This window comes from Schistocerca piceifrons, chromosome X (genome assembly GCF_021461385.2).
Source record: "Schistocerca piceifrons isolate TAMUIC-IGC-003096 chromosome X, iqSchPice1.1, whole genome shotgun sequence".
Classification (NCBI taxonomy): Eukaryota; Metazoa; Arthropoda; class Insecta; order Orthoptera; family Acrididae; genus Schistocerca; species Schistocerca piceifrons.
This window is the reverse complement of record NC_060149.1, coordinates 64,593,885-64,613,169: the sequence shown is the minus strand read 5'-3', so window position 1 is coordinate 64,613,169 and position 19,285 is coordinate 64,593,885. Positions and strand designations below refer to the sequence as shown.

At 39.6% G+C, this 19,285-nt stretch overlaps 1 protein-coding gene across 2 annotated transcripts in view; it reads left to right on the top strand.

Annotated features, from left to right (window-relative positions):
• The window catches only part of LOC124721374 (tyrosine-protein kinase transmembrane receptor Ror2), a 50,295-nt gene extending 44,934 nt beyond the window's left edge, over positions 1 to 5,361 (top strand). For both annotated transcript variants that reach the window (XM_047246306.1, XM_047246307.1), the window contains exons 6-8: positions 648 to 841; positions 3,236 to 3,391; positions 4,097 to 5,361. In XM_047246306.1, coding sequence (XP_047102262.1) covers positions 648 to 841; positions 3,236 to 3,391; positions 4,097 to 4,951 — 1,205 coding nt within the window. In that variant the 3' untranslated portion in view covers positions 4,952 to 5,361. The remainder of the gene's footprint in view (positions 1 to 647; positions 842 to 3,235; positions 3,392 to 4,096) is intronic.
• The last annotated feature ends 13,924 nt before the right edge of the window (positions 5,362 to 19,285 follow it).

Sequence of the window (19,285 nt, the reverse complement as noted above, 5' to 3'; positions counted from 1 at the left end):
CCTTCCAGAAATGTGGAGTGACTGAATTTATGCCTCTGTATGAACTGTGATAAATGTAATCTATATCATCACTTATAAGTAAGAGAGAGTTACAGATTATGGCAATGAACTATTTTGTGGGAGAAACAGAGCATGATTCCCAGCCTGGCTACCCAATAGCCCTATAGTAAGTATTCTGTGAATTATTTACATAAATTCTGGGAAATGCTGAAATTGATCCCTCAAGGAGGTGATGGCGAATTCCTCCTAAAACTGTGTCCAGCTGAGCTAATGCTTAGCCCTTAATGACTTTGAGGATGCTGTGGCATTAAATTTCATCCTGCTTTTCCCGTTAAGTTTTTCCGTGGTCAGTATTGGAGTTGTGTGTATGTGTCTAAAAACTTCATTCCTCAATCAAACTGTAATTTTGTAAGTAGATTCTTGTAAGATAATCTGTTGCTTATTTTGAGCATTTTTTTTACTATAAATCCTGATTTCTATGATAATGTGAACTCTCAGTATATTATTGTGCGCCCAAATTATTCTGTCATTGTCACCCTGTTCCTCCTCTAGTTGTTCTGTACAGCATTAGCAGTTTTCTACAAAACAAGATGAATATTGCAAATAAATGAAATTTATTAATGCCATGTGGTGTTTGCTGATTTCAGATAATGACACAGTAAGAGAAGAGATCGACGACGAACCTGCCATTGTGGTAATGGAAGAATTCTTCACACCTGTCTTCATTCTTTTGTTGTCAGCAGTGGGTTTAGTTGGACTGATTATTATTCTGCTACTTTTTCTGCTCTGTCATCGCCTTTACAAGCACCGTGTTGGTTACAATCCTACAGCAACTCGAGATGTGAGATATGTCTTTACATAATTAAATTTCTTTTGATGTCATTTCTTTATACACTGCCAGAAAAAAAAAAATAGTGCACCTGAAAAGACTATGTCGATTTTGATCCGATGACGACATATGCCACCTGGGGGATAGTAGGTTTACCGATAATGGTTTCGACATTGTCTGCCAACAGGTAGCTCAGTGGCATAGCTACCAGAGCACAGTCTGTGTCGATTCTTTAATAGGGAATGCTCACAGCCAGAAGGCTCAGTGTGGTGCAAACATGTGAAACAAGCAGGCAACCACACTATAGAGACGCACTCGTGTGTCTTACGGCCAACTTAACAAGTTTGAAAGGGGTCAGCTTGTCACCTTTCAAGTGGCAGGATGGTACTTTCAGAGAAGTGCCACACGTGTTGGACATGTTGCGTCAGTTGTGCAACGATGCTGGTATCAGTGGTCGCATAATCATTCTCACATCTGTAGACAAGGTTCTGGACGTCCATGCAGTACAAACACTTGCCATGGTTGTCATAATGTATGGGCAGCAGTGGCAGATTGTACAGGTACCACAGCACAAGTAAGAGGTCTTGTTAGTCCAGATGTGTCAACACGAACTGTTGCTAACCTTTATTAGCAATGGAATTACAGGCGCACACACACTTCTAGCCCATCTTCCACTCACACCACAGCATCGACATGTACGGCTTGACTGGTGCTGTCAGAGAATCACTTGGAAGATGGAATGGCACGCCGTGGTCTTCAGTGATGAAAGCAGATTGTACCCGACGGCTTGACTGGTGCTGTCAGAGAATCACTTGGAAGATGGAATGGCACGCCGTGGTCTTCACTGTTGAAAGCAGATTGTACCTGCACGTGAGTGTTGGTCGTTTGTGTTTACAACATAGACTGGTGAGTGCATCTCCTAGAATATGTTCGTCACAAGACACACTGGTTCCAGCCCCAGGACTTGTGTTATATGCTACAACTCTTGTTTGCCTTTGGTGTTCCTGGAGGTGACAATAACCAGTGTTTGGTAGGTTCAGAGTGTTGTTTGACCTATTCTTTTGCCGTTCTTGTAACAGGAAGGTGTGTGTCATTCCAACAGAATAATGCTCTTCACACTGCCTGTGAAACTCAACATGCTCTGCAAGATGTGCAGCAAGATCCCTGGCCAGCACAATCTCCAGATTTGTCTTCAGTCAAGCACATGCAAGATAGGATGTGATGAGAAGTGACTCGTCAACCCACAACCCTTATAGAACTACATGAACAGGTCAAGCAGGCATGGCATAATGTATATCAGGACAGTATTTGCCACCTGTACGATTGACTGGGTGCGTATGTCAGCACCTGCATTGCTGCCCATGGAGGCTTCACCATCCACTAATACGGGTGTTTCAGCATGGGTTGATGTCTGATACCTCATAACTGCTTGTGCTATTGATCTGTAAATGTAATTGTTTCATGTACTTTTGTACTGTTGCAACAATAAATCTTGAGTGATTTTATTTTTCTGGCAGTGTATATTCTGTGCCAGTGCTTATAATCATCATGTCTTTCACAATACCTTCTACACTTATTACTTATTATTATGATTATTACCTAAAACAGAATTTCAAAAATTTTAAACTAGCTTTTTTAGTGGAAGATGCAGTCAGGAAGTACAGACTGCATGGTGTATGGAAGTATGTTGAACATATTATGAAATATTTTTCAGCAGTGGGTGTATACTTATCAATGTATTTGTTATGAGTGCTATTCACAAAGTAACATCCATTTTGTGTAGCATGGGAAGTATGGATTGTGCGGGGGGGGGGGGGGGGGGGGGCAAAACAGTCACTATGCTGACTTATGCAGTGTGTTGTAGAGCTGTTATGGTGAGAAAGCCACATGTGCTTCTCATTTGCCTACGGTAACCATTCAAAATTAGAGCTACAATGCAAAATCTCCGAAATGTTAAATCAGTTCTGTAATTTGGTTTTCAGTGGCAGAAAATTTCATAGCAGTTGCGCAAAATCTGAGGCTTTAATGCGTTGTATGTTATGGTTGTAGTTTATTTAAGAGTGGAAGGACGAATGATCAGGATGATGTACGGCCACACTTTTCTCAGCTAACATGAAAATTGTTGCATCAAGTCAAACACAACATTTTTGAACATCTGCCATACAGCCTAGACATGGTTCTAAGTTATTTTTGCATGAAAAAGTGGCTGGGCTTCCAACACTTTGTCTCCGACGAAGAACATTAAGTTGATGTGATAGTCTGGTTACAATCTAAGGCAGCAGACTTCTGTTTTATCAACTTGTTAAGGGATGCAATAAATGTTTGACTCTGGATGGTGACTGTGTAGAGATTCCTTTGTGAGATGTGATCAGATCGAACTTTCCTAAAATTGGTGTTGTGTTGCAGGAAGTGAACATAGATCTGGACAAGTTACCTAGCAACATGGCATATCATAGAACAGGAGCACAGCTCAACCCAAAACTGGAGAAACTGGAATTCTCGAGAAACGATATAATTTACATAAGAGATTTAGGCCAGGGAGCATTTGGAAGAGTTTTTCAGGTAATCATATTTTTCTGAGACATTCACTATTACAGTCTAATCCTCGTAGCTGAAGAAACAATTGGAACTTGACAGAACTTATTCTACTGTGTGCACCCATTTCATGTAGTTCTTGACTCCTTGTAATTTGTGAGTTTTCTGTAGCTTCTGGAGCACATTATTTTATTTGCATTGCATTACATCAGAATAAATGAAGATCTGAGATGCTAAGTTCTTGAAGATATGCATATACATGTTGTCAGCACCTGATAATAGATGCAAAACATGTTTCATTTCTTCTGTTGGTAGTTCTCTGTTAGCAAGGTGAGGCTACCATCTCTTGTTTCCTGTGTAGTCACTCCAAATGGCCAACAGAAAATGTGCACAGATGTTATAGTTAATCTCTCAATGACATTATCGTAGTTATCTTAATATGTATGAGTAATACAAAAGTTGTAGCTATGTTAGTTTTTTTTAATGAATTTACGTTGCATAAATATGTGGACTCCATCTGTGGCCATCCCTTCGTGCATCACAGATATTATAAAGTAATGCTTTCTTTAGATTTTTGTATAGCTATCAGCACATGATTACCCCTGTTAAGATCATTCTGCTGTATGATAGTAAGAGTAAAAAATATTAGTCATGCAGCAGGAAATTATTCTAGCAGATTTACACAGTTTCTTGTGGAGGTAGTAACAATGCTTCTCTCATATGATGTTTCAGGCCAAAGCTCCAGGGTTGGTGAAAGGAGAAGAATTCACATTAGTTGCAGTGAAGATGCTCAAAGATGAGGCATCTGAAGATTTACAAGTAGACTTTGAACGTGAGGCGTGCTTGTTGGCAGAATTTGACCATCCAAACATAGTTAAGCTCCTCGGAGTGTGTGCCATCGGACGTCCTATGTGTCTTTTATTTGAGTACATGGGTCGTGGAGACTTGAATGAGTTTTTGCGTTCATGTTCTCCTAGTAATTACATTGTCAGAAGTTCTGAAGGTGATGGGGATATGTTTAGAGATGTGCAACTGACTCACGTTGACTTAGTCAATATTGCTCGACAAGTGGCAGCTGGAATGGTTTACCTTTCAGATCGAAAATTTGTGCACCGAGATCTCGCCACACGTAACTGTCTTATAGATGACAGCATGGTGGTGAAAATTGCAGACTTTGGATTGTCTCAAAAAATTTACTTACAAGACTACTATAAAGGTGATGAACACGATGCTATTCCTGTACGGTGGATGCCACTTGAAAGTATCCTTTACAATAAATACACAGTTGAGTCAGATGTTTGGGCATTTGGAGTTTGTCTGTGGGAGATATTTTCATTTGCCCTTCAACCATACTACGGAATGACACATGAAGAGGTAGTGAAGTACATTAAAGAAGGTAATGTGTTACAGTGTCCAGACAACACACCAAAGTCCGTGTATGAACTTATGAAACTCTGCTGGAATCGCAAACCACCAGCGAGACCTGGTTTCCGGACGATCTATCAAACTTTGGAAACTATTCAAGACGAAGTGGAAAGGGCACAGAATTGTCGGACAAGTTCGTTTCCACAGAGAGTCCATGTCTGATGGTTCCTTCAGAATGCAAGGAGGCATTTTTCAGTCTTTCAGTGTTTGGACTTCTTCTGTGGCCTCTGCTCTTGTAGTGAGACAGTCTGCTGAATGTGTGTTAAGTATTTGGCAGATATGTTGAATTTTGCATAGTTTTATTTAAATGTGCTCATATCAGTTGTATGTCCTCTAGTCACTCTGACCTGTTTACCATTAACTTAAAAAGGTAAGCACTTGTTTATATGTGGTGGTGTTTGTAACAATTTGTGTCATGTATCTGCATGGTGAAGTTTTGAATGGCTTTTTTATACACTGTATTTATTCCACAATCATGCATTTGTAAAATGTTTGTGTACATACTTAAGAGGGCAAATGTGATTGTAAGGTACTAAAAGTTGCAGAAATGTATTGATTTATAAATTTTTTATTCTTAATAGAATTGTGTACATTTTTAATTTAATATTTTTGTATGTCATGTAGTGCAAGTTTTAAATACATTTGGTTTAGAGACACTCTTAAACTTGAGTAACATGTAATAGCTCTCTTCTCTTGTTGCTTTCCTTCTGCTGATTGCACTTAGTAATCAGAAGAGTCTTGTGAAGGAAAAAGCAATAGTTGCCAGCTTTATCACATCAACTGCGTAACTTACATATCCTCACAGAATGCAGGATTTACAGTCGACACTGTTTTAGTAATTAAAAAACACATACCTAGTGTTTGAGGTAATGTAATGGTAAAACAATGATTATTCTAATCAGTTTAGCTGTGAAATTGGTTTCAACTCCCTATGCATATATTTTATTTCCCATAATTGTGTCTGATGGAAGCCAGATTGTTTTGCAAACCAGTAGTGCAGATGATACTTTTACAGATAAGATTTTCATGCATTGTCAGCAAATTTGATTGTTTCAGAGCTGTGTTACAGCCTATAATATTTTCACCACAAATAACCAGGCATTGTAAAGCTGCAAGCCTCAGCAAATGCTTCTCTGTAGGGAACTTCCTGTTGGTATTGTGTGAAAGAAAATAACTTATGGGATTTCGGTCACGTAGTGTCAGATGTATATATTTATGTAGGTGGTTTCTGTATTGTGCATGTATGTTAGTTAGTCTTTGTTCTGTCCTCCCCTATTGTACACAGTCTGGGTTGCTGTGTGATCAACAATTTAATGTTTATAATGGTGACATCATAACTCAGATTTTCAAGCATTGTCAGCAAATTTATGATTGTTTCAGAGCTGTGTTATAGCCTATAATATTTTTACCACAAATAACCAGGCATTGTAAAGCTGCAAGTAAAGGTACCTGAGGTATGGTGCCCCTCCAGTAACAGCATCATATAGAGCACTGAATCTTGCTTAATATTGTGTAGTACTGACAATATGTGGATGCAGGCTGAGCTGCAATGCAGGAAACTGTAGAATGTGTATCTGAGAGACTGTGTGCTGTCCGTTAGGTTTACTGTCACAATAAGGATCTTCTAGTGACACACACATGTATGTTTCTGAGTGATAAATGCCTTTTAGTTTAGAAAAAAAACTGATTAGGCCACAGATATTGACAAAATGAGATGTTGGCGACAATGCTTGACAAATTAAGGCAAGTAAATACTTGAAATTTGTTTTGAATGATGCTGAAAGACACATATAGGGGAATCTATGAGTAACAGTGTTGGAATGGGCAGTGTAAGTTGTCTGTGTTGTGATATGTTACAAACGACTGGTTTGGTGGAACTGAAAGCACAAGCTGGCAAATTGATACAGACTACACCTGGTACTTGATTAGCTGAACATAAGTGGAAGAGAGGAAAGCACTTTAATGGTTAGCTTCTTTTCAGGTAAGACTTCAGTTAGAACTATTTGATGTGATCTGTTCTGCCATGACTGTCAACTAGAGGGGAGGGGGGGGGGGGAGAGAGAGAGAGAGAGAGAGAGAGAGAGAGAGAGAGAGAGAGAAGGGGAGAGTGAGTGAGTTTGAGTCCAGTCTATATTCCACGCTGATGCCATATGCCTGTTGGAGACAGTCACGGCAAAGCAACTCATGACATAATGCTCTCGGAGATGATGAGCCACTGCCATCAGTTATACAGTAAATTATAGTAGTGCATACAACTGAAATCCATTTTGCCAGAGGCATGTTTCAAAGCTGGAGCGAATGAACTAATGTTCTTATGTGGCATTTTTAAATGGGCAAGAAAGGTGTTCTTGCTGAATAGATGAAGGACATTTACCAATGCAATTGCAATACCACCAGATATTCTTATGAAAGTGCACAGCAATGTGGTACAGGAAAATCAGTGGGTCAACATTCCATTGCTAAAAACTTCCTAGAAATATTTGGGACAAACTTTGCATTAGGACTTGCATATTAGAGAGCATTGCACTAGGCAGGTACGTTTATTCTTCAACTTGGATCAAAGAGACATTCTCTTGAAAATTGATGAGCAATGTCTGCATACAAAAATCTAAAGCTGTGAAAGCTATGGACAGAACTGGATACTCAGCACCAAAAAAAGAAACAAAATCAGATCTGTCATCAAGAAATATTGTGACCTTCTATTTTAAGATGTTCAAGGATTTTGTTTGTTGAATGAGATTTTCACTCTGCAGTGGAGTGTGCGCTGATATGAAACTTCCTGGCAGATTAAAACTGTGTGCCGTACCGAGACTCGAAGGCATGGGTCACGAGTTCGAGTCTCGGTATGGCACGCAGTTTTAATCTGCCAGGAAGTTTCATTTTGTTTGTTGATTAGCATTAAAAGGCAAGTCAACAACAAGAAAATATTTTTTTGGTCTCTTGGGCACATTAGCTGCCAAAAGTCATAATAAGAGACATAGAATGCACAAGTATCGGTCCACAAAATTAATTTGATAATGATAAATATAAGGAATCGGGATTACGAAGACATTTGTGTACTTTTATATCTTCCCCAAACTCAAACTGAAATTACATTTTGAAGCTTTCGTAGCCAGTCCAAGAACTCTACAGATAATCTCATTTCAAGAAGTGAGGTGAGATTGTAAGGTACCTAGTTGGTTGCAGAAATGACCAAGTTGTTAGAACACACTGTGTTCACATCACTACAAGAGTCATCATAGGTTGATCATCATCTTCATTGCAAGCTCCTATCACTTAGTATTGCCATGTGAGCAACACTGTTCTAGAATGAGGCAGTGCCACTTACTTATGGACTGACCCAGATAAAACACTATGCTAGGTCCTCTTAATTGCGTTGTGCCAATGTCTCCCCTAAAAGGGTTCGAGGTAAGCCACAAAATACAACAGATACAGTCTGCCCATGAGGGGGGTGGCAGCCACATTCACCTCTGAAACAGTGTGGTTGTCATTTGCAGATTCACTGATGGAAATACAAAATGTTGCACTGTGAAGCACCAGTACAATATTTATAATAATATGTCTATTGCAGACAAATAGCCATACAAGTTCAAAGAACTATTGAGGTAATACACGAAATTATAAATTTTACATATTGTGGTTTGCATAGTTAGTTAGTTATTATGTCCTTTTGGTATAGAGTTCTATATGGTAACGTTTGCCCATTCGATGACTCAGTTTACACTCGCACATTGTGTTGGTTCATGATATGACATCACTGCGGATAAGGTGGTGGAAACCATGAATTGCCATTCTTGCGATCATGTGTGTCATCTTGAAGTTTTCCTTTGCCCATGTTTGGTTCTTCTTTCTTTCCATCACAGTATTGAGCTTATGATTTGTGTCCCTATGTTGTTCTCACTTAGAGTTCCCTCTAGTTTTTTTTTGTCACTAGTTTTCTTTAAATACTACATAAAACTTTTCTCTCTCTTGAAGGTAGCCGGCCATGGCGGTCGAGCAGTTCTAGGCGCTTCAGTCCGGAACCGCGTGACTGCTACGGTCGCAGGTTCGAATCCTGCCTCGGACATAGATGTGTGTGATGTCCTTAGGTTAGTTAGGTTTAAGTAGTTGTAAGTTCTAGGGACTGATGACCTCTGATGTTCAGTCCCAAAGTGCTCAGAGCCATTCTCGTCAAGGTACTCCCATATGCTATTTAGCAGGAGCTCTTTAGCAGGAACTGCCAGATACTATGATCGCTGTGTGTGTGTGTGTGTGTGTGTGTGTGTGTGTGTGTGTCAGAGAGAGAGAGAGAGAGAGAGAGAGAGAGAGAGAGAGAGAGAGAGAGAGAGTTGCGTTTGTGTGCGTGTGTGTATGTTGTCTACTTTTGACAGAGACCTTGTTGGCCGAAAGCTAACTTTATGACAGTCTTTTTGTTGTGCCTTTCTGCGACTCAGCATCTCTGCTATAAGGTGAGTAGCAACTATCCTTTTCACTATATTGTTATCTTTGTAAATATTTTGAAAGGTAAATATTCTAATGTTATGCGTCTGTATTTGTTAGGGTTCTTGAGGTCTCCTTTCCTTTTATATAGCATTTTATTAATTGTCACCACTGTTCTGAAATGGAGGCTGCTTTTATGCACTCATTCTAGAGTTTCGTCCACATTGACATTAGAATTTGGGCTGTGTCTTTTAAATATTCACTATACAGTCTGTTAGGGCCTGCAACTTTTTTGTTCTTGGTGCTGTTAATGGCATCGTTGACTTTTTCTGTGGCCGACAGTACTCATTCCGTAGTTGTATGTGGCAATGTCTCCTGTTTGCCATTTAGTCCTTCCTTGTACATTATGTTGTCAGATAGTGCCTCCCATTTTTTTCATATTGATGTAGTGTTTTTTGTATCTTTTCTAGGGCATATATGTGTTGAGTCCTCATTGCCAAATGTGGGGTCTTGCCCACTAGTCGCGCATAGGTTGCCTAAAGGATGCTGCATTCTCGGAATGCTATACAACAATGGAAGCAAATAACGTTAATAGCTTTATTTCAATAAAGCTGATTGACAATACTTAACTTTGTATTTAGAACAAGTGTCACAAGCGATGGGCGAGGTGCAAATAGTAATGTTTTCCGCTATACACAAAGTCCAAACAAGCCATGGACATGGGTCACTAATAACTGATATTGTAGCACTCTCTGCTAGGCCGTGCTAATACTCCACCAACGTCTGGCCGAGGCTGGCAGGAGCAGTGCTTATATTCACTTCTTACAGATGTCGCTCCTGTCATCGTGTGGTCCTTGTCAGCGGGCTATCGGCTGACCTCGCATCACCACCTTCTCTGGTCTTGCATTCTTCCTCTTCGTTCCGGCACTTGTGGTTACTCCAGAATAATATGGGACTCTTGTGGCTTCCCAGAATGTTCACTTCTCTTCTTTACTTTTATAGTTTTCCTATAGATATATAGTTTTTTGGCAGAAGTCCAGAGGAATGTAAAGTTCTCTGTGCACCGTTTCAGTTGGTGTAGGCGTTCTAGTACATCTTTTTTTAGCCTGTAATTTTTTTGCTCTTCTTTTGTTCCTGGGACTGCTGGTTTGTCTTAGAAATTTTCCTAACACTTATGTTGTTTCCTCTAATTGCGTGTTGTCTATTAGCATTTTAATTTCTTTTATATTATCTGATTTTGCTTCCATTTTCCCATTGTCTGTTGTTCTCAAAGGTGCTTTTTACTCCATTTCTTGTGTTTTGTTTTCCTATTCTCTTTGGATATGTTCCCGAAGTGGTGTGTGATTTGCTGTCCTGAGAGGTGCTCCATTATCACTGATTGTTCCTCTTATGGATGCCTTGTGTATTGTGCTTTTACCGTTGTGGGAGATACATTTTGGAATTGTTTAATAGGATAAAGACTTCTTCCTACAAATTCTCCACTACTGTTTTTTGCTTTGGAGTTTTGTATAATCATTCTGCAGTTTAATAATTAATAGTTTATCGTGTTTACCCAGAGCGATCAGTTGGACTATTTCATCTATTATATCGATGGCTGTTGTTTTATTGGTGTTAATTCCGGCTTCATGAGGACAGTTATTTCTCCTATGGGTCTTCCTCTGTTGCCTTGTTTTCCTTGAAGATGAGTGCAATAAAATTACGGTCGTTGCCAGTATTTGGTTAGAAATGTTTGTGTTAGGATTGCTATGTTATATCCCAGTATAAAGTCTCAGGGAGCCATGTCCATTGTACTTTTTAGGCCTTCTGTATTCCAGAGGAGGTTCTTTAAGGGTCCTACTACTTCTACTTTTTTTTACATTTTTTTGGGCAGTATGTTGAAGGGATACCCTCTGTTTTCTTTGGCAGGGAAGTGTGGGGGGCGGGGGGTGGAGAAAAGCAAAAGTAACTGATAGTGATCCCTGCTGGCTAGAATTCACCTTTATTCAACAGTTCTAAGGTTTGAAAGGGGATTTCTACTTTAAAAGACATGTTATTGTTGTTGTTTGCCAGTTGTTCACATTTCACATCTTATTTCATTCTCTTCTTATTGGAAAACTGTTTTATTGAATCTGGTGTTATCTCGGGTTTCAGCCGCGTCATTTGGTCCAGCACCAGTCAAGGTTTCATGCTGCTTAGCTGGTATCCTCCATATTCTACGGGTAATTGTAGTTCAGTGTTTTTCGTTTACATTTGTTTCTGTTTCTTGATCTTGTGTCGTATCTCTTGTTGTAGGTGCTTCATCTTCATTCATGTGAAACACACTTTCTCTTTCCCTCTCCATGGTGTTGCGTCTTTGTCGTAGTTTTGACGTTTTTCGTATTTTCAATTTCGTCCTTTATCTTTACACGGTGAAATCCCTCATCATGATGCCTATGTTTTGCGTGAATTTTTCTATAATATTTGCTTGTGATACTGTGTTGTGGTCAAGAGGCCAGTTGTCGTAGGTGCAGGTTTTCCAGCTAGAAGTCAGGATTTGATGGTCGCTACTCTCAGTTTCTCGTATTGAATCAACAGATCATGCCACTTGTCCCACAACGCTGTAGTCCTCTCCCTCTGTTTGTGGGTTGCTAACCTCACTTTTTAAGATTGCATTGTCTATTCTTTGCACTTTTTCTACTCACATCCAGTTTTATTATACTGAAGCATTCCTTCAAGGTACTCACTGCTTTTAAGTTGTCGTCTTTCATCTCTTACTTGAAGTACCCTCTGATATCCACTATATTTATCAAACTTCGTAGGGCACATTTAACATGTTTGTCTGCTTCATCCGCTTCAGATTTTTGGACATGTTTATCACAAGTGAGTGTTAGATGATTTAACTTTCATTACATTTGGAACTGATACCGCTCATCAACCTCAGTATGAATTGTGAGGCCCTTGGACCTAAATACACCTCTATATCCATTGTGGTATGGAAGCAAATGGCCTCCGAATATCATCTTGACGAATTCTTGATATCTTACTATCACATCCCAGACATGATCTATGGGTGACAAAGCAAGCGACTGGCCGGGCCAGTCGAGCCTCTGTACATTCCTCGAAGTGTTTGTGATATGAATTGCAGTATGAGGGTCTTGTATTAGCCTACTGCTATATGCCATTTATACAGTTGTCATGAAAGGGGAAAAGGGGTGGGGGGTCTTACCATTCTTGCCCCATCCTGCCAAGCAATCACCCTCCTTTCAACAATTACCAAATCATTTATGTTGTCATATCCAGTGGCTCCCCCCACCATGATTTCAGGAGTTGAAAAGATATATGTCTCAAGAATTGCTGCTTCCTGAGACTTTTCAACACGTCATGTGTGGACATTTTATCATCGGACTGATGCCAACAAACAGGAGGAATACTCATAGCTGAACATCATAGACTGTCACTCTCTGTCTCAGTTGACAGTGGTTCCATCCCATGCAGGTCTTCATGGTGTGATGTCAGCAGTAAACAACTGGTGGCTACTTAAGATCTCAATCCAGTTTCCAGTAACCAGTTCCAAAAAGTTTGTGGTGACACTCTGTCTGGATTTCAGTTGTTTTCTATTCATCAGACCTAGTCAAACAAAGCTACAATCTTCTCATGGTGTGGTCCTGGAAGGACCTATGCCTACTCTTCTTGGCTCACTGTTACCCAGAGTGCATCTATCACCAGTTGTTCTGCAGTCATTGCACTATAACCAATCGTCTGCGCAATCTATTTGTATGGTGCTTCTATGTTCCCTATGCCAACGATTTGACCCTTCCCAGTGTCTGGAAGATGGTGATATGATGCAAGTGCACATTCTCTGTGCCTGTTGTGTTGCCATCTCCACCTGAAACATTACAGTTTTAATCAACACATCCCACAGGCATGGAAATATTGAAGTAGTCATTTGGTAGCATTCAGTCAAGGTGTTCATGATGTGTCCCCCCCCTCCCTTTCTTTTCATTTCAGTCAGTATATTTTGCAGTGGATTGTTATCACCTGTGAATGCTTCACTTTTCATATTTCTTCATCTAAGCATTATACAGGCATAATATATACAGAGTGAATCCAAACTCCTTCAACAGAATTGCAGAGGTTGTTAATGGATATCTTCTGATTATTCTGGCATAAGGTCTCTGTGTATCATTACTTAATAATTGTGTTTTGTTTAATTTTTTATTCCCACTTGTCTTTTTATCTGTACTGCACTGAAAATAACTGCACAGCAGTGCAAGTGTTGGTGGTATATGCTTGTGTTTAGTTTGAACAATGTCATTTAGGACAGTTTGTTTCTTATTTAGTGCAACTTCTCCTGTTCTTTGTTAAGCAAGCCTGGTTACATCCTTTCCTACATCATATCTACAACAGTTCTGGATAAGGTAGTCCTTGACTTTCCTTTTTATTAATAAAAGAAATATCTCACTTAGGGCTGGTACAGTGGCAATGTTTTAACCCTCTGCATTTTTGAGGGAAACACAGCTTATTTAGTAGTTTTATTTCCTTATTCACTGGTATTGTTGGATGTGTTCCACACTTACATGTGTAGTATGCAAGTCACTTATGGTGTGTGACAGAGGATAAATTATACAATGTTATCATTATTCTTTCTTCCTTTGAATTCATTGGTAGTGCATATACATTTCCGTATGAGCCTTAAACACTAATTTCATTGCAGTAGCCAGTAACTGGTTTGTTATTTTACAACTACTTGTATTCTTTTTCAATGTTATGTTCACTCGTGTTAGAAATTCAAAGGCATGTCTTTCATAATGTGCAATGCTTTTGATTCAGTGCCTTTCATTGGAGGTAGCAGAATATACCTGTGGTATTCTCACTGTGATCAACCAAAACTGTGATGATCTTACTATATTACCTTTATTTAATCTTTGGATTAACATCCAATCTTTGCATCAAATGTTGGTTATTTGAGTCACAGGCCTGCTTGGTTGGTGACAGCTCAAGTAGAATCGTCAGGACTGATCTCGCCAAGGGTCATACTAGTGCGTGGCCTCACTGTCAGCTGGTGAAGGACTTATATCCAGTGTGCATGTGTGCTCATAGTGGGATTGATGTTCTTTAGAATTATGAAAAAAGTATAAGAAAATGTTGGCTATCAGAGAGCTGTTGCTGTTTTCTCTGGTTTTTGTACAATAAACAAACTCTACTATCACTCTGTTTTTATTGCAATTTATTATGAGAGAGAGGTTGTTAATCTACGGAAACACACTTTATAGCTGTTTTTCATATAACTATCAGTGAAAGTATTTGGCTGATCATCCTCTGAATGGTCACCCAAAGATGGCCAACTAATCTCAAGGCAGATAAAGGCATTGGTAAGCATTTACGCAGATGACCATCTCTGCCAGATATGGCTGACTACTGGATCAATTTCAATGAAATGGGATCAGTTGGACATAGTCGATCTAACTGTATGTGGAGGCATGAGTGTGTGGTCAGGATGTGGGCATCCAGTTCAGGGTAGTCATATGAGTAATACAAAAGAACCCCGAAGGGTTTATTTCAGGAAAAGGGGTGCCTAGTGAAGTGGTCGCTGAGATCAAAATGTAGCATATGGCTCGGGAGAGTGGGAGAGGAACATGTTTGCTGTTCAGGCGCCAGCAAGCAAGTCTACTGTGAACTCATGTCCGAGGCACCATATGACCCTCTTATGCTACCCACTGACCAAGGAGGATTAACAGAGTCCACGGATGGGTCCCTTGTTCAGTGTTCCTTACTGTGAGAACATTAATGGATCAGTGTCTCACACTGACGGCGTGAGAGACTGGACAGTCAGCCTAGCATCCATACTTGTAGCAAATAATTATGAAGTATGAATAAAAAATTTTAAAATATCTACTGTCTTTACCCTCTCCAGGTTTGTTGTCGCCATACACAAACGCACCTGTTCCTGTCTTTCTTTCATATCTGATGAGTTATTAGGGATGCTGAGAATTTTACAAGTTCTGAGAATGAGAATGGGCTGTGGTGATACAAGCATGACAAGGGGTATTGCCACCATGACATGTAAAGGAAATAATTGTAAAAACTTGAAAAAACATAGGAATGGAAGGTAAGTGAAGTTAGTTTGCAAGTTAGTAAGAAACATAGTGTAGTATGATCAGCAAACATAATATAAAGTGTGTTTGTAGGACTGTCAAAAAGATTTCTAGTAATTGTACTCGAATACAAACTTGAGAAGAACTTCAAGAATGTGACCACGCAGTGTGATCCTAGTAATTTTCTGTGGCCCAAAGTTTATATGACACTGGGAAGAACTTCATCAGCAAACTCTTTAGGCTGCAGCTTTTATCATCCATGAGAAAATTAAGTGTCGTTATAATTGTTCTTGGGATAGTGTAACACTGTTCAATATCTTGGGTGAACAGTAATATAATCAGTGTATTAATAATTCTCTCAAGGTCACTATTTCTAGGTTTTGCTTGTGACTAAGACAAATGGAACATTTACATATCAATCGCACTTCATAACAAGGCTAGATGTGGAAAAATGCCACCCTCACTCCCTTTACCATGATCCCCAATGTGTGTTGCTAGAAATCTATAGTCAGTTCATAAAATATTTTGTAGCTAAACAAGTGTGCAACTTGATTCCAGTGTTAAAAACAGACCAGGATGGTACTGTTTCTCCAAAATCCTATCATTTCATAATTGCCTGCTGAACAGCAAGACTAAATTGTCCACAGTTTTAATCATAACGTTTTCCATCAGTTGCACCATTTCTCTGCAAGCATTCCTGGAAATAACAGCAGTTGGTTGTTCATGAGTTGCCATTCTTTCTTGTGACTTCTCTCGTTATTTATGTAAGAAAAGGTAGTTCTTGCCTTCTTATGGGACTACTTCTTCCACTGGTATATTGGTTTCCCAATGCACTATTAAACTGAGGAAATGGGACAAGTTTTGAGGGAGGAAGAAGTACGCATCAGGATGTATTATATAACAAATCAGTGAGGTCAGATATTTAAGACCAAATCCCAACAATACTCACATTTGCGAATTTCAGTTATGATACGAGGAGCTCGGCGCGAATTGGACGCCACATTATTAGGTAAGTGACTTCAACATTATTCAACACCTGTATACCTGGGTGTCACTCTCAACTGTACAATGTCCTTCAAGAAATATTGCCATAACACCAGGCTGAAGGTCAGTGGAAGGAAGAATACTTTGAGAAAGATCACAGACACTACAGGGGATGCTAGTCCTCACCGTTGAGAACCTATGCTCTTGCTTTGTTTGTGTCTGCTGCATAGTACACCTTCTGTGTAGAGTGCATCTGCTCACACCAAGCAGGCAACGAGGCTGGTTGAATCTTGTCAGGATGTATGAAGCCAACTCCAGTCGACAAACTCTTCTCGATTGTTGGAATAGCTCCTCAGACTGTCAGAAGAGTTGATATGGGAGGGGACAAAACAGATCACAATACCCATCATCCACTGCATGATCAAGCGGTAGTCTGTCAATTGAAATCTAGAAACAGCTTCATTGCTAGGACTCAACCACTGGAGGGAAAACCTAAGTCTAAGTATGTCACCAGATGGAAGAGTAAGGTGTCACTGGATATGTCTTCAAAGGAATGGCTAGGCTCAGGAAATGATCTACCTTATCCTTTTCAGAGATCACTCATTTGTTGTAGTGTGGAAATCCCTGTTGCAAGACCAACATGGAAAAAATGGGACATCCTTTCAGCTAATGGAAACGTGTCCTGCGATAGTTAAACACCACAAGATCCAGGTCACTTGCTCATATGCCCTCTACTAGAACAACCTTGCACAACACAGGACTTGATCAAAGCAAACAACAAGGCCATCAGAATTAATGCATTCTATAAATGCTGACCAGAACAGAAATGAATGAACAATGTTATGTATGGAAGATGGATAAAAGCTAAATAATTAAATCAAAGTAGTTTCTGTCTTTTCATTTGTGAAGGTCAAAGAAGCTTGAGATCCTCTTCCCAGTTCACTATTCCAGTTACTACTTGTAGGGACTTTAGTCCTGCTGAATTACGTCACTCGACAAGTGAATTGTTTTCAAGAAATGAGAGAAAACATTTTTCGCCTTTTTTGCATTGAGCATATTTCTGAGCAAAAATTTGAGGTAAAAAAGTTGATTTTTGTTATCAGCATACCAAGAAAATGCAAATGATCAGATTTTCAGATATTCTCCAAAGCTTTCCACTGACATCACAGACTGTCAGTACCATTTTCATACAGTGCGCTGTATCTTCAATCATGAATGGGCCAATAGAGCTTGTGTGCACTGTTCAGCCTGTCGACATTGCGTCAAAGGGTTATTTCAAGTTCAGAATGTGCATTGCCCTGTCATTTTATAGCTGGAAATGCTATCATCATGGGAAATTGGCCACTGAATTGGCATAAACCATAACATCACATAAACATTCAGCTTAAAGAGAGACAAAACATAGAATATCTCCCTGATTATGGTGAACTACTGTTAACAACACCAGCTTTTAACCAATATGTACAAATTAATGGTATGTAAGCTGCCCTGCAGGGAATACCACAGAATTGTGCGCATACTTTTTGGAGGCAACTGGAAGGGCTGTTTCAATCCAGACAGTATGCAATCATCTCCACGACAATCAGTTGGACCTCTAGGCAAATAGTGGATCAAGACAGGTTCTGTGACAAAGGGTCCATTGTTTCACTCTATGTAAGCAAACAGATCACTTGGGCCTATTTTGTTTAGGATGTAATTAATGGGCAATAACTGTCATTATAATTCTAATTAATGGTCAGTAACTGTCATTATGATTACCATAGTTCATAGGCAAGATGATGGAGAGTGATGCAGTTGTATTCAAATTTACCTAGGTTTTAGTTAATGATCAAATGGTTTTAGCGTAAAGTGATAACTGTCATCATAAAGATGATAATTTGTGACCCAAAAAATGCCACCTCCCCACCCCCACTGGTGCAATGTGCTCCTATAAAGAGCAGCAACAGCAGCACAAAATTCAGGTGATATTCGCAAATTCGCAGCAGAGTATGGCACCCAATGTTATTTGCTTCGTTCCCCACTAATTTCCGGCTTAGTATCATACCCAAAGGTATTTTCTCCAACATACAACCCTGTGTACTGTTTCATGGCTAATTTTACAGATTTTTCAAGAAGACACACACAAATACGCTTATTATGAAGACACACTTAAATATGGGGTTGCAAATACCAGCGCCATACATGTACTGCAGGCACCTCAGTGTATGTCACTATTTATAGTTTTGGGGTAATTTTAACCAATTTTTCAAAATGGCACACGTAAACACTTTACTGTGAATGTTAAAAAATTTATCCAAAGTACCTTTGGTAAGTACACCACTGCTAGGTACTGTTTTACTGATTCCCCCCCCCCCCCCCCCAGTATTCCACAAATAGCAAATTTTCTCATGAAGCCATATGTAAAAAATAGGGATCAAACCGGCACCTCATCATGATAATTTAAGAAAGTATGCAGATTTACAGCATTAAACAGTTTTTATTTAAAATACAAATATGAACAAGGCATATATTTTGTTTAAATGAACTTATTGCCCATACATTTAGTGCGTGGCATAACTGTCAGGTCCCAAACACACTATAATTACACCGGACTCGTAAAAATTAATGGTGGACTCACCTTTACGCACAAAGGTATACACACCACTAACATCCTGCACTTGCGAAGCTCGCACTTGGCTGGGGGGTATGTCACGTTTCTGCACCACTCTGCAGGCACCTAGTGTGTAGACATCACTTCCAGCTCAGAACTGCTGCACGTTTCTGCCCTAGCTCCACATTTTTAAGGGCAAGCAAATTGCCAGAATGGTATGTGAACGATTGCAAAGTCTATATTGAAACATGCCAACACAGCGCAGTTCCCCTGAACACACCGATGAGTACTGCAGTTGTGCTGGTTATAGCTTCTGCCATGCATCCAGATGGTCCAGAAGTTCTAAAACACAACACCTCAGGAAACGCACCTGAAATAACAACCAAAAAATCTTCCTTCTGGCAGAATCACACATGCGTGACAGTGCCTGAGACAACAGCCCTCTGTGTG